At 40.5% G+C, this 14,820-nt stretch overlaps 1 protein-coding gene across 2 annotated transcripts in view; it reads right to left on the bottom strand.

Annotated features, from left to right (window-relative positions):
* Positions 1–14,820, bottom strand: part of NBAS (NBAS subunit of NRZ tethering complex) — a 1,050,553-nt gene that overhangs the window by 517,267 nt on the left and 518,466 nt on the right. For both annotated transcript variants that reach the window (XM_077488811.1, XM_077488809.1), the window contains one exon: positions 13,033–13,156. In XM_077488811.1, the coding sequence (XP_077344937.1) occupies positions 13,033–13,156 (124 nt within the window). The remainder of the gene's footprint in view (positions 1–13,032; positions 13,157–14,820) is intronic.

Here is a 14,820-nt window from a genome sequence, read left to right on the forward strand (position 1 = left end):
CCCGGCTGACAACAGCGGCAGTGCTTGGCCCCATCCGCTGGAACTGGCAGCTAGGCAGGGGAGAGGAGGCAACTGACTGCAGGAAGATGATGTGTTATCAGTACAGATAAGCATATTTATGATATAGCACAGACACAGGGGAACGTATTGTTCTAATACAGATGGGGATGGGAGCTATTTATACAAGTGGCTTAACAACCACTTTAAGCTTATATTTTAATATACAGTATTTCACGGGCAGAGCTAATAATAATAACAGTTGTTATCATTGCCTCCTTTCTTGCTGCTGTTGCCCATTTCCTGTGATGGCAGAACTACTGCTCCAGGGATGCCTACATTGGAATAGTTTGTAGACACGTCTCTTATCCTAAGCTTATTTTTTTGTAGGTAACAAAGTGTAAGAATGGAGTCACTTCATTAAAGGCCTTTGCCGCATTAATATGCCAGAGCATTCAGTCAGCTTCTGGGATAAGGAAGACAGTTTAGCTGCAGGCAGTACTGGGAAGGAAAACAGAGAAGAACACTTGGACAAGTTGCATTATACTTGCTGTATTAAAGCCTTAGTTCTACATGACACATTAGCAGAACTGTACATATTTATCTGCTGCCTTTGTCTGCCACTGCCTGCGGGATTCTGTTACCTGCTCTGACCCTGCATCACTATGGAAGCTGAAAACTACCACGATCGGTATTGCTACACTTCATCAACTGCCAGGGAGATGAAGGAAAATTTGAACAGAATAATAGAAGCAGAGGCAGCCCTTGTTTTCTTGAAGAATGCATTTTCTTTAGCGCTACTTGAGACCAGGCACAGCTCTGATCATATTTTTATTTCCTCAAACAAGGAAAATAGCTTCTCTTTAGCCCTATAAATGGAAGCAAGCCTACTGCTACATAATATAGGAAATCTGACCAGAAAATGTTACAGAAAGTAACTGCCCGAACAATCATCACTTACACAATATAAAATTGATACAGTAAAGAGCAACGCCAAGCAACAAGAACAGTCAGTAGGTAAATAATCAATCATTATATCGGTCTGCTCTAATTACGGTAACTGTGCTGTGACAGGGTCTCATCCATGTACCATCTCACAAGATAGCAGTGATGGGGAGAGTGGAGTTACACTTTAACCGCTTAAGCCCCAAAACCATTTGGCTAGCCAAAGACCAGACCACTTTTTGCGATTCGGCACTGCGTCACTTTAACTGAGAATTGTGCGATCGTACCATGTGGCTCCCAAACAAAATTGACGTCCTTTTTTTTCTCATAAATAGAGCTTTCTTTTGGTGGTATTTGATCACCTCTGTGGTTTTTATTTTTTTCACTATAAACAAAAGAAGAGTGACAATTATGAAAAAAAACACATTTTAAATTTTTGCTATAATAAATATCCCCAAAAAATATATAAAAAAATATTTTTTCCCAACAGTTTAGGCCGATATGTATTCCTCTACATATTTTTGGCAAAAAATAAATCGCAATAAGCGTATATTGATTGGTTTGCGCAAAAGTTATGGCGTCTACAAAATAGGGGAGAGTTTTATAGCATATTGATTATTATTATTATTTTTTTTTTTTTTTTTTTAGGGAAGAGGAACGAGTGTGGCTGAATTACATAGAGACACAATCTCTTGTGTACCTGGTGCTCTGTCACTCACAGCCACGCCTCATGGCCCCGCATTGGGCCACTGTTATGTCCATCATATGAGCAGGGCCAGGAGGCGTGGCTGTGAGTGACTGAGCGCCAGGTACACAGTAGACCGTGGCTCTGTGTAATTCAGCGGCGCTTGCTCCTCCTCTTCCCTCGGAGACAGCAGGGATAATCCAACACTGGCAAGGCTGCAATGATGGTAAAGGTGAGGCTGCAGGTGGGCACTGAACAGGCTGCATTGTTGGTCAATTTATAGGCTGCAAATGGGCATTGAGCTGCATTGTTGGTCCATTTAATGGCTGCAGATGAGCACTGAGCAGGGTGCATTGATGAGCTGTGACCCTAATTTTGCTTCAAAGTTCTTTATTTAAAATGTATGTTTTTTTCCTTAAACTTACCTCCTAAAATTGGAGTGTGTATTATACGCCTGTGCGTGTTGTACACAAATAAATATGGTAGCTCTTCCTGTTTCCAGAACCTGTCATCCTGATGACACCATCATTGCAATACAATAACCAGAAGCATATGTGGACAGTGTATAAGTGGGGTAACTCCTTATAAGCTAGGTGTATCTAGGCTCCTGATACCCAACCTGTGACCCTTTGCCACTTATTGTGAGGCTCTTGGACCCTTGCAGGCAGTCGTCTGTGTTTTTCTTACCATGGTGCTTTAGACTGGCTTCTAGCAATATACTTTAGACTAGCTTCTAGAAGTTATATGTCTTGGTGTATTTCTTTTGTGCTATCTTACTTTTGCGTGCCGGCCACCTCTTTCCTCTTATCACATGGAAAAGTGAATGAATGCTCTCAAATTCATTCAAATTCCAAACAGGTTTATTGGTAATGCATCAATACCAAGACATTACAGCTACATCAGTTAGGGAACAGCTGTTTTAGCTGTGATGGCTTTGTATTGATGAAATGCCAATAAACCCTTTTGGAACTTTCATACATTTGAGAGCAGTTATCCATTTTTCTATTTGATAGTATCCTGGGGATACAAACTGGACCAGCACATTTTTGTATGGAATGGGGGCTAGTACAGAGGTGGACCGTCATGGGACAGTGTTTATATTTTATTACATCCCTTTCCACTTTTTATGTTTCTTTTTCTTTGCTCTTTCAGAAATTCATGTTGCAACGCACACACACATCACATGTGGTACATTTACGTTTTAAGGGGGCTGTAGGGGGTTCAAATGTGGAAGTGTAGTTTTGTAAAAAAGGCTGTAACAGTAATCTCTAGCAGTCTCATGTAATGTTCCCCAAGATATAACAGCCTCCTGAAATATGTCCTCAGTCTCCTACAACTCGTATACATTATATTGTCAAAAGTATTGGGCCACCTGCCTTTACACACGTGAACTTTAATGGCATCCCAGTCTTTGTTCGTAGGGTTCATCATTGAATTGGCCCACCCGTTTCAGCTATAACAGCTTCAACTCCTCTGTGAAAGCTGTCCACAATGTTTTGCCGTGGGTTTATAGGAATGTTTGACCATTTTTCCAGAAGCAAATTTGAAATTTTGTCCAAAATGTCTTGGTATGCTGATGCCTTAAGAGTGCCCTTCACTGGAACTAAGGGGCCAAGCTCAACCCCTGAAAAACAACCCCACACCATAATCCCCCATCCACCAAATGATTTGGACCAGTGCACCCCGTGGGTAAAATAAAAGAATGGGAGGTTTGCGGCATCAGAAAACGTGCTCAACTGTAAAGGGGGAGTACCCTCAAATCTTTTGCTGAGCTGAGAGAGGAGTATGGTGTCCCAAACCACTCATTTTATCGGTATCTCCAAGTCAGACACGCCCTGAGCGCTCAATTTACAACACAAATAGAATGGTGTAGAACCCCCCTCATACAAAAAATAGTTAAGGCCGGTCTGTCTAAAGGTTTGATATCTGAGATATATGAATAAATAAGTTGGAAAATAGTTAATAGTGAAAGACTGGCTAAAAATAAAAACAGATGGAAGGTAGATTTGGGAGTAAAAATTACTGAAGAACAATGGAAAAGGATAATGGAAATGAGTACCCAAGTGTCAGTGTCACCCTCACAAAAAATCTCACAATTATTTATGATACATAGGGCTTATTACACCCCAAAGAAACTTTTCCGGTATGGATATAGAGCTGATGATAAATGCCCAAGATGCCACGGAATAGGAGATTCGGTCAACCTGATGTGGAGGTGTCCAAAACTATTTAGGTATTGGAATGATATACTCGAGGAAATGAATACTATCTTTGGGACCGACCGAGCTGGAGATGGACGCCACATTATGTCTGCTGGGTAAAATAGAAGATAATAGTATATCTAAAAATATCAAGACCACTTTAATAAGAGGCTTATTTCAAGCACAAAAATGAATTGCTCAAAATTGGCTATCTGTAAAGCCCCACACAATGGAGGAATGGGGGAGGGTGATGGGTAATGGATGCTAATGTATGGAGGGAAAAAGTGGTATTTACAAGATGAAAGACATTGGATAAATTCTTAAAAATGTGGACGCCATGGCTGAAAAAAAATGGGGTGGCCATTATAGAGGTGAAGGAAGATTATAAAGAAAGTGTGAGGAGAGAGATTTAAAGTGGGATATAGCAAATGACTGGGATGGGAAGATAGGTGGTAGAGAGTGGGTAATTAATAAATGTTACCTTCTTGTCTCTGAAGATTCAAACTACTAATAACATGATAGACGGGGAAGTCTAGTTTAGGTTGCACGGGAAGGTGGGAGGGGGTAACGGGGGGGGGGGGGGGGGGGGTTTAAAAAAGGGAATTGGTACTAAATGTGGGAAGGGAAATATGAATGAATGAATAAATTTTGGTTCGCCATCCCTGTTCAAGGGATTATTTCCTGATATGCTTCATAATTATTTGCTCCCAGCATCAGTTGAGGGAGGACGGGCAAAGAGTTTAGGGGCTACTATAAGTTATAGAGGGTCTGCCCGGCTCCGTTGACTGATGAGGGGAGGCAAAAATGGCATAGTTAAATGTTCCTTTTTCTGTATGTATTTGATCAAATTGTATGAGCCTCTGGAGAGGCGTTGTACTTGTATTATATGTATGAAAGAAAGAAAAATATAATATATAATATAAAGTAGTAAAAAAAAAAAGTTATATGTGAGGGTTTACAACCAGTTTAGGAGTCCGAGTCCACTTTAAGTGTATATAGTATCTAATGAGTGAATGAATCTGGAGGAACATTCCAAGACCGGCATACAGACCTGGCATTCACACAGCAGCAGCCAGAATACAGAAAAAGGAATGAGAATGTGAGAGACAAATTACCATGTATGTGTGTATACATTCATTTTATGTCATGACGTGTTAAGTGGGAGCAGGCCCATGACATGCCATTCTGTGGGAAGAAAGAAAAGGGAGCCTCTGCACAGGTTGCTCCAGAAATGTCAAGAATGACGCAATAGATTCAAGCATGACCCACTCGCACAGCAACGGGCACTCTGCAGCAGGTGATGAGGGATTTGCTTGATATGGGTCATGACCACTACTGATAATATAAAGACATTTCAAAATTCTATAACAGTTTTGCTTCTAATGTATACAAAGAATCACACTGTAGACAAAGCAAATAACCTAAAGGGTTATGTTGTGCTAACAGCATACAGAAAAGAACAAGTATCAGGAAATGGATGAATTTAACACTTTTGTGACCAGGGATTAGTTAGGGTTGGGTAAATGAACAGGTCTTCTTTAATCCTTCCATTCCCCCACAACATATACTTTGAATTTACTTTGAATTCCTGCCATGATAATAAAACTAAACTCTAGGATACAGGTAAGTCTTGTTAGACATTGCAAAGCTTCTAATTTCTCACTGTTTAGATGAAATATACCTTATAAAACTGTGTGATGTCTTTGCTCCATTTGAAGCAGCTACAGCTGGGCACCAAGAGGAGGTATCATGGAGGTGGATACATACCATCTCAGTGACGTCACTAGTAGGACCATTGCATAATGAGAATGTGTGCAGGATTGGGGCGCATATACTGAACCTAGTGCTCAGTTGCAAAGCCTGATAATCACAGGTGAAAATGATCGTGGCAGACCAGGAGACAATCGCCTGTTAGTCAAAGTGTTACTTCATGGGAGGCAGGGCAGACCAGGGGTCTACTGACCTGTCAAACATCACTATTAAAGTAGGTGGTTCAGACATGGAGTCTGAGTCTCCAAGCTTTTCCCACTACAGCGACCACAGTGGAGCTGATATGCAAGTTTTGCTTTTTGTTTATGTTCAAGATATATTTTTTTGAAATCTGAAAACGTACCCCCTATGGCAGTGTTACTTTGACAGATGTGCAGTCATACAAAATGTTGTACATAAATTAAATGTATTCCTTTTTCCCCAAAAAATAGAGCTTTAGTTTGGTAGTATTGGCTCTGTGTTTTCTTTTTTTTTTTATTTGAGTAATAAATGAAAAAGAGCTAAAGATTTTTGAGAAAAAAAATAAAAATAAAATGTTTTTACTTTCTGCAATAAGACATGTCCAAAAAAAATAAATAAAAGAAAATATACATCATGTAAGGCCAATTTGTATTCTGTACAAAATAAAAAAAATCCCAGTAAGCATATATTGATTGGTTTGTGCAAAAGTTATAATGTATGCAAACTATGGGAGAGATATATATACCGTATATACTCGAGTATAAGCCGAGATTTTCAGCCTCTTTTTTGAGGCTGAAAGTGCCCCCCTCGGCTTATACTCGAGTCATCGCCGTCTGCCTGCCCGATCAGCGTGTCGGCGGACATTCTAGTATTCAAAAGCCGCGCCTCCGTCTGTGATAGGCGGAACACTCAATTTCCCAGCAGTCAGTGGTCCGCCTATCACGGACATTCGCTCATCCTCATACTACGGACGAGGATGAGAGGATGTCCGTGATAGGCGGACCACAGACTGCTGGGAAATTGAGTGTTCCGCCTATCACAGACGGAGGCGCGGCTTTTGAACAGAGGAATGGCCGCCGAGACGCCGACGAAGCATGGCAGAAGCACGGAGGCTCGGCACGGGACGACGGAGGCACGGGACGGAGGAGGCACGGGACGGAGGAGGCACGGGACGGAGGAGGCACGGGACGGAGGCACGGGACGACGGAGGCACGGGACAGAGGCTCGGGACGGAGGCTCGGGACACAGGTAGGCTGGACACACAAGGCTGCACGGACACACACACAGGGATGGATGGACACACACACAGGGATGGACACACACACACAGGGATGGATGGATGGACACACACACAGGGATGGACGGACACACACACAGGGATGGACGGACACACACACAGGGATGGATGGACACACAGGGATGGGCAGGCATGTCTCACCCTCGGCTTATACACGAGTCAATAAGTTTCCCAGTTTTTTGGGGGTAAATTGGGGGCCTCGGCTTATATTCGGGTCGGCCTATACTCGAGTATATACGGTATATACATACACATATATACTGGAATTTTTATTTATTTTCTTTAGTAATGGTGGTGATCACCGACTTTTAGTGGGACTGCGATATTGCAGCAAACAATTAGACACCAACTGACTGTGGGAACAAGTGACACTAATAGAGTACTACAAATATGCACTGTCACTGTACTAATCACATTGGCTGGGAAGCGGTTAAACATGGGGGATCAAAGTGGCTAACAAGTGTTTTATATGTGTACTAGGAGCCGCTTTGACTCTGGGATGTGCTGTTTTTTTATCCCCTACTGTGCAAGGAAACAAAAAAAAAAAACAAATCCCTGTCGACAGGACAGAGCTCTGTCCTGTCTTCCTCCTCGCCAATCAGCTAATTGGCTTGTGCTGTGTCTAATCACAGCACCAGCGGCACATATGCATGCCATCTACCTGAAAGAGCAGAATTATACGTATGTGATTTTGCGCAGCCGACCTGCACTGTAGCTTTACTGTCTTTACCGAAGCTTATGGTTGGGAAGTGGTTATTTATTCTTGTAGAAGGATCTTCGTTTTATTTCTAGGGTTTATGTGAAAGCACATCCTTAGTTCTAAAAAAGTTGAACCACCATGAAACGGGTAGACTGAATGTGATATTATATTGGGGTAATTTGAGCTGTCCAATTTATTTGTCAAAAGATCCTTTTTTTATTCTGTTTGTTACATTTTATTGATGTGTATACAATAAAAGTGCTTGTTAAAACAATACTGTTTTGTTTAATTAATGATTCCTAGGGTGTATATTTTATGTCCCTTTATATATTTTCCATTTTGACATTTGCTTTGGTTGAGATGATTCCCCCATGGAAATATTAGCATAGGCTGAAATAAATGACTCAACACATGCTTTTCTGATCTACAAGTGGAAAGTTACACGACTGGTGGCCAGGGGAATAGAGGGAATAGGGGCCACCGATTTTATTAGTAGATCTCTGAACTATTTAGTGCTGCTCCAGATTCCTCTCATCCTCCCTGGTCTGGGGTATGACAGGTGTCAGATGCCAGAGCCAATTTCTGCTCTATGGTGCCATGGAGTCTATGTACAAATATTCAAATTATGATGTTGTGACTTGTTTAATAAAAAAAAAAAAATATATATATATATATATATATATATATATATATATATATATATATATATATATATTCTAGGTCTGTAATCCAACAGTACCAACCCCAATGCATTTTGCATTGAGTTGGCTTGGTCATAGGTAGATATGGCCATTTGTACATGGAACCAGTCTTATTAAATGGATGTTAACGGGACTAAGAATAAAGCTTAAATTAATGAAAGATGTCTTGGTTTCTCAGTGCCTGAATACCAATGCAAGCAAGAAATAATTCTAAGCAAGCACCTTTTTAAACAAATAATATAATTTCTAACTGGAGCTCAGCTTTAAGAGGAGGAAGCTAAAGCAAATATTGCTACTTCCATGGTGGACCAATTAGCACTGTGAGATTGGGAGTCCATAGCCCTGTGTGAGCTATGACTCCGGCAACATGTAGGTTACACAGGGCTTTATTTTCACTCATCACAGAAGTTATGCCATGCATAAAGGGAGCTCTATATGTCTGAAAGCTTGCATTGATGTGAACCTGTCACATGAGATGTCAGATCACTGTTCTGTAAAGTATTGTACAGAGAACTGAAACTACACAAATTTCAATTGTATTGTAAAGTTATAATATACCAATAAAGTACCCACCTTTGGAAAAATCAGTAGCTTGCTGCCTTCTATTTAAAGTAAAAGGCCATTTAAAGTAAATTTTATATATATATATATATATATATATATATATATATATATATATATATATATATATATATATATATATATATATATATATTTTTTTTTTTTTTTTTTTTTTTTTTGGATAAAGCAGTGAGAAGTTAGGGCCACTGCCTGTTTTTTTATTGCTGCCCTTCTAAAAATTGTCCTCATCATCAATGTAACCCGGGGATGAATATGAGGTTATATACAAACTTTGGAGCTGTCCACAGAACAGAAATAGAGGGGGATTCTTCAACGGGGACACTTATTCCCTTGACAACTGTCAGGGAAGGCTTGACCATAGTACAGATGTCGTTTCCATTTACACCAATGTGTGCGAATGCCCAGGCTATGCCTGTCAGAAATACAGGCGCCAAATGGGCTATTTAAACAGGGCTATAGCACTGGATCACTGCAGTTTGGTCTACAGCAATATGTGTGCCTGTTTCTGATTCCTGTGCTTGACCTTTGATCTAGAGCAGGCTACAGCTTCTCCAGTCTTGCATGCTATCATCTAACTTCTGCTACCTGCCATGCACACATGCCAGTCTGTCACTGGCCTGCCCTGCCTGCTGTCAATTGGTCCTGTTTCCTGGCATCCTAACAGTGCTACTACCAGCACAGACTACTGACTGATCACAGGCACTCAAACCTTGCTGTGCTCTTGTGGCTACTGATTCCACTATCAGTGACCCCGTAGCCAAAGCTGTGCAAGAACACAGCGGTCTAAGAGGGCGTTTTCTTCACATTGTAAGATATCCTCTTACTTCCTTTTAAGTCTACTGGATAGAAAGTGAAGGAAAATCTCCGTAATAAGACACAAAAAAATGTACAGTGGTTATAGCCCTCCCCTACAGTATCTAAAATGACAAAAAAAAATGGCTTTATGTATACTAAATAAATGAAATCAACATTCCCAGAATTCTCATACACTGGTAATATAGTTAGCCCATGTTTTTACCCTGGCATCAACACGAGTCTAGGTTTAATGCAACATGCATATAATCTTTAGCAAGATACATTCTGGGGATCTTATACATCTCTTACGCATGACAGCAAGACTGACAACATTTTTAATACAGCTGATAATGTGACAATAGTAGGCAAATCCTTCCACTTAACACTTTCAGGAACCTCAGTGTAATTGCTTATCTGAAGTGCAGAACCAGGTAAGAGTCTTCAAAGAAGTTTCATATACCCTTTGCAATGTATACTGTTCCATTGAAGATTCAATTCTGTATTCCAAGCAAAAATTGAGCAGGAAGTTGGGAGAGCTCAAAATATTTCTGTCCTACATACTACATTGTATTATTGCATAGGGCTTTGTTTAAATTCTTATTTTGTATTACATTGTATAGGTAAATCGGACACTGGCAGACTCCATGGAAAAATGTCTCATAATTGAATGTGAGCTATTGAACATGCAGGTTTTCTCTGCTTAAAAACAGATTGTATTTAAGCCTTTGTACCCAGAATGAGTCAAGGTTATTTTGAAATAAATCTGCTACATACAGCCAATAATGTTGGAACTAGCCAGCTTAATTTTTACACATCAATGACTTGCTAAATAACAAAGCCAAGATAGGATAATAGGCCCCAATATTTCTGTCCCGAAAGGTTGCAATTATGGGATTAAAAACACTTAAGCTGGTCATGGATGAATCAAAATTGTCCCTGCTGAACCGGTAAAATATCAATCCATGTATAAACTAGCTGGTTGTACACAAGTCAATATATCTCCATTGGGTGTATTGCTATCAGCATGGTCACTGCTGATTGCTGGCTTGTCAATCAGCAGCAGGCTATGTGTTCATTCATGGGAGCTGTAGTTCAGGCATCAGCTTGCCCTTTATAGGGATTTGTGGCTTCCTTTTAATAGCAAATATTACACCTGTTTTTAGTACTTATTTTTGGAAGCTTTTGGGAGCTGCAATGCAACAAAGTTATGTGGTGGCAGGACAAAAAACAGAAAATCACATAGGGGAGTCCATATGAAAACTGGACCTAAAACGTTTCTTACACAATAAGTCCCATTTCAATTTATTTTTTTTAAATAATAAAAAGCATGAATTGATTAGCTTGAACCTTAGTCACCCATCAGTCAAATAAAATCTGACATGGAGTGACTTAATGTGCTGACATTGTTAGTCTATTACATAGATGGCTAGCGACTGTCACTCATATTTTTGAGTGTATCCTTATATACTACAGGAGACCTCATGGGACACACGATGAGGGATCATGTGGGACTAAGGGCAAGTCATGTGTGACTTGTGACTTGGGGTTTGATCCAACAAGTATCCCTCCCCCCCCCCCCCCACTCGGCTGGTTACTCAGTTTGGATATATTCCATACCGTGATGAATCCCATATGAATCCCCTAGGGGGTATACTTGGAACTGCCTGAAGACGCTATTATAGCATATTAGGTGTCAATGCTAGGCTGTAGCCTACAACTAGATCAACCTGATTAGTACATTGTTTAAAATTTCTTCCTAAAATGTATCATTAGGCTGAGAGCCGTGGTTTCATATGTCTGTCTATGGTAGTAGAGGAGTCAGCGGTGCCAGTAGCTTACAACCAGCCCTGTATACAGCAAGCATTGCTCAGCACCCTGTGACCCCCTACCAAGCCCTCTCAGGCATAGATACTAGGAAGTATTTGGAGGTAATTGTGGTATGTTTGCATGTGTGAGTGGCACCTTGTTGTGCTGAGTGTGAGTCACAATGTTGTCCACTCTTTTTAAACACAATTTTTATCTGTGTTTGGAGGGGCGGGACATTGTGCCTGCCAATTATTTGATCATTTTTTGATAAACAATAAAGTCAATACTATTCAAATGAATAACGTTGTTGGTTTTCCGTATGCAACTTCTGTCTTGTGGGGTGGCTATTCTGTTCCCCCATGTCTTCCCCCCTCACCTTTTATGTATAGCCCATAGTTGTGGAGGTAACCCGTTCATTTGGAGGAATCGGTTCAACTGTGATAGTGACTTTTAACATGGTATGGGATCCATCGTTTATGTTTATATTCCCTCTAATTCATCCAGTTTACACAGCGATCGGTGCTATAAAATTGCACTGATTACTGTGTAAATGTGACTGGCAGGGAAGCGGTTAACACCAGGGGGCGCTGCAGGGGTTAATATGTTCCCTATGGGAGTGATTCTAACTGTGGGGGGAGGGGACTCACAAGGGGAGGAGACCGATCAGTGTTTCTCTGTACTGGGAACACACCATCAGTCTCCTCTCCACTGACAGGACGTGGATCTGTGTGTTTACATACACAGATCCACTGTCCCGCTATGTTCCTGGGCAATCACGGGTGCCCGGCGGACATCGCGGCCGCGCACACCAGGTGCTGAGTGATGCTGCAGGTGCGCGCGCCAAGCACGTCATATGACGCCTGCCCAGGATGGGAGATCCCATCTGCGGACATCATATGTCTATACGCCAGTGCTGAAGTGGTTAATCAATGAACTTACTGCAATGATATATTTTTTTTTCTAAAACATTTTGAAGAATCATTATTTATACATATATAAAAAATATCCTTAAAACAGAATTTATATATATATATAAATTCTGTTTTAAGGATATTTTTTATATATGTATAAATAATGATTCTTCAAAATGTTTTAGAAAAAAAAAATATATATTTTATATATATATATATATATATATATATATATATATATATATATATATATATATATATATATATATATATATATATATTCAGTTTCATTCGGACATACATTTTAGGGAAAAATAGCAACTCTTTCTGTACAGGAACATACACATTGTCTCAAACAGTCATGCATAAAATACATAAAATAATTAAGAATAACACCAAGTGTGGCTATTCCCTATCCCCTGCATGTCACAGGTGTCTAGTCTGGGGCAGGCAAAGATATGGCAAGACCGACAAAAACTCCCAGTGGGCAGGAAAAGATACATTTTTTTTCTCAGCCAATTTGCATATAAGCAGCCCTCTAGTCTAAGAACATAAGGCCAATTGTTAAAAAGGTATTTAGAGATATAAACAGTTCTGCCATTAGTGAATGTCTCAGTGCATTACTGTAACTGTAGCATCTACCACTGTGTACAGAGAAGCACCGAGTAACAAGAATGGTACCTTCTGTTGCTGGGAACAGGCTGTCCCCTTCACTCTTTGTCTCAGCTAATTTTCCAGTTCTCAGGAGCACCTCGGCAAAGCTGTCCTGGGGACTGTGCTGGTATGTTGTGTAAGCAGCTTCACTCTAAAGGCACACAGCAAGAAAAATAAAGAAGAAAAATGAATTGATGTATAAGCCAAAGTTCAACTAATATTTCCAAAAAGAAAACATGATATTGTAATCAAATAAGACTTATGAGAACCACAGGTGAAATAGAAGGACCTTGATACAACGTGTGAGCTGAAAACATTTGCAATTGTGGGTATAAAATAACAAAAAAAAGTAATTCCATGTGCCCTAGACAGCTAATTAATTTGTTCACTGACTCAGCTGATTGCTCTAAAAATAAAATCAGTGAAATGTGAAGAAAGATCACGGTGCTGTGTAACTGAAATAATATAGAAAACATGATTTTTGTACTCAAGGCAAAGTCTTTTCACAGAGTTCATTAAGGGACACAAAAATCAGATACATTTGGGTTATATTGTTGCCTACAGGAAAATTTAGACACAGACAAGCAAAAAAAAAAAAAAAAAAAAAAAAAAGCTTTTGTAGCAAAGCAGTGCCGAAAGCAAGACCATAAATATGAAAAAGTGGGACCTGTGTTCAGGAGTCTACACTGTACAAAAATCCTGCTTTCTTCTTGTTCATTGAGGGACACAGGATTCAAAGATGTTTGGAGTGTCAAAATGCAGTCCAACTGAGGGGTGGGCAATATAGCAAAAAAAACACTACTAGGCAAATCATTTATATGAAATGGAGGACTGCTTGCAGCTCAAAGAGCTCCCTGAATGACGTTACACCCAAAGCTGGCATCAGCTGAGTTTTAAGCATTAGCCTGGTAGAGCTTAGTGGAGCACATGTGAACAAAAGAGTTGTGAACTGAAAACCAGGTGGAAGTCTTGCAATACTGGTAAAGAACTGACAGATGCTGAAAAAGCCCAACAAGTACTAACCGATCTTAGTGGAGTGTGCATTGACAGGTGGAACCCAATTCTTAAAAGCATATGCAAATGTACTGCAACTGAAGTACATTGTAATAAAGGAAACATGTGCATCTCATCATTGCATTCATTTCTAAATAAAACATGTATTCTCTGTTTTTGGCTGTTTTATCTGGCAGCCATGTGTCTTCTAAAAGGTCAATTTCACACATAGCAAGAGGTGGGTTGTTTCTGAACTGACACTGAGCCGGAAAGTACTTTTCCTGCTTGTGTACACTGAAGCCCCTTCCACACTTCTACTGACTGCTACTGGTGGGAGGGCATATTGGGAAAGTCTGTGAATGGAGGGAGACGTGTCAGAGAAGGCAGACTGTGAATGGAAGGGGGCGTGACACAAAATGCACACTGTGTATGGATGGGGGAGTGTCAGGAAAGGCAGACTGTGAATGGAAGGGGGCGCGACACAAAATGCACACTGTGTATGGATGGGGGAGTGTCAGGAAAGGCAGACTGTGAATGGAAGGGGGAGAGTCGGGAAAGGCATTCATATCAGAAGCCCCTCCAGCCAAGATGCTCAGCTTGTTGAAGAGGACTGGAATAAAACTGCCTGTAAAGGTTACCATCAGCCACATGACTCTAATGCAAAAGTAAAGAGCTGTGTCCATTATCAGACCCAGGAACTCCAAGTGATAAGTCAGCTCCAACTCAGGACTTCTGAACTTTCAGGACCGAATCAACACCGAATCAACAGCGCATGCCTTTTTTTCTCCTCAATAGGAGGTTGTCCAGATAGGCAGGCCAAAC

Source organism: Lithobates pipiens, unplaced genomic scaffold (genome assembly GCF_037356315.1).
Source record: "Lithobates pipiens isolate NorthernLeopardFrog02 unplaced genomic scaffold, aLitPip1_a1.2 Scaffold_18, whole genome shotgun sequence".
Taxonomy (NCBI): domain Eukaryota; kingdom Metazoa; phylum Chordata; class Amphibia; order Anura; family Ranidae; genus Lithobates; species Lithobates pipiens.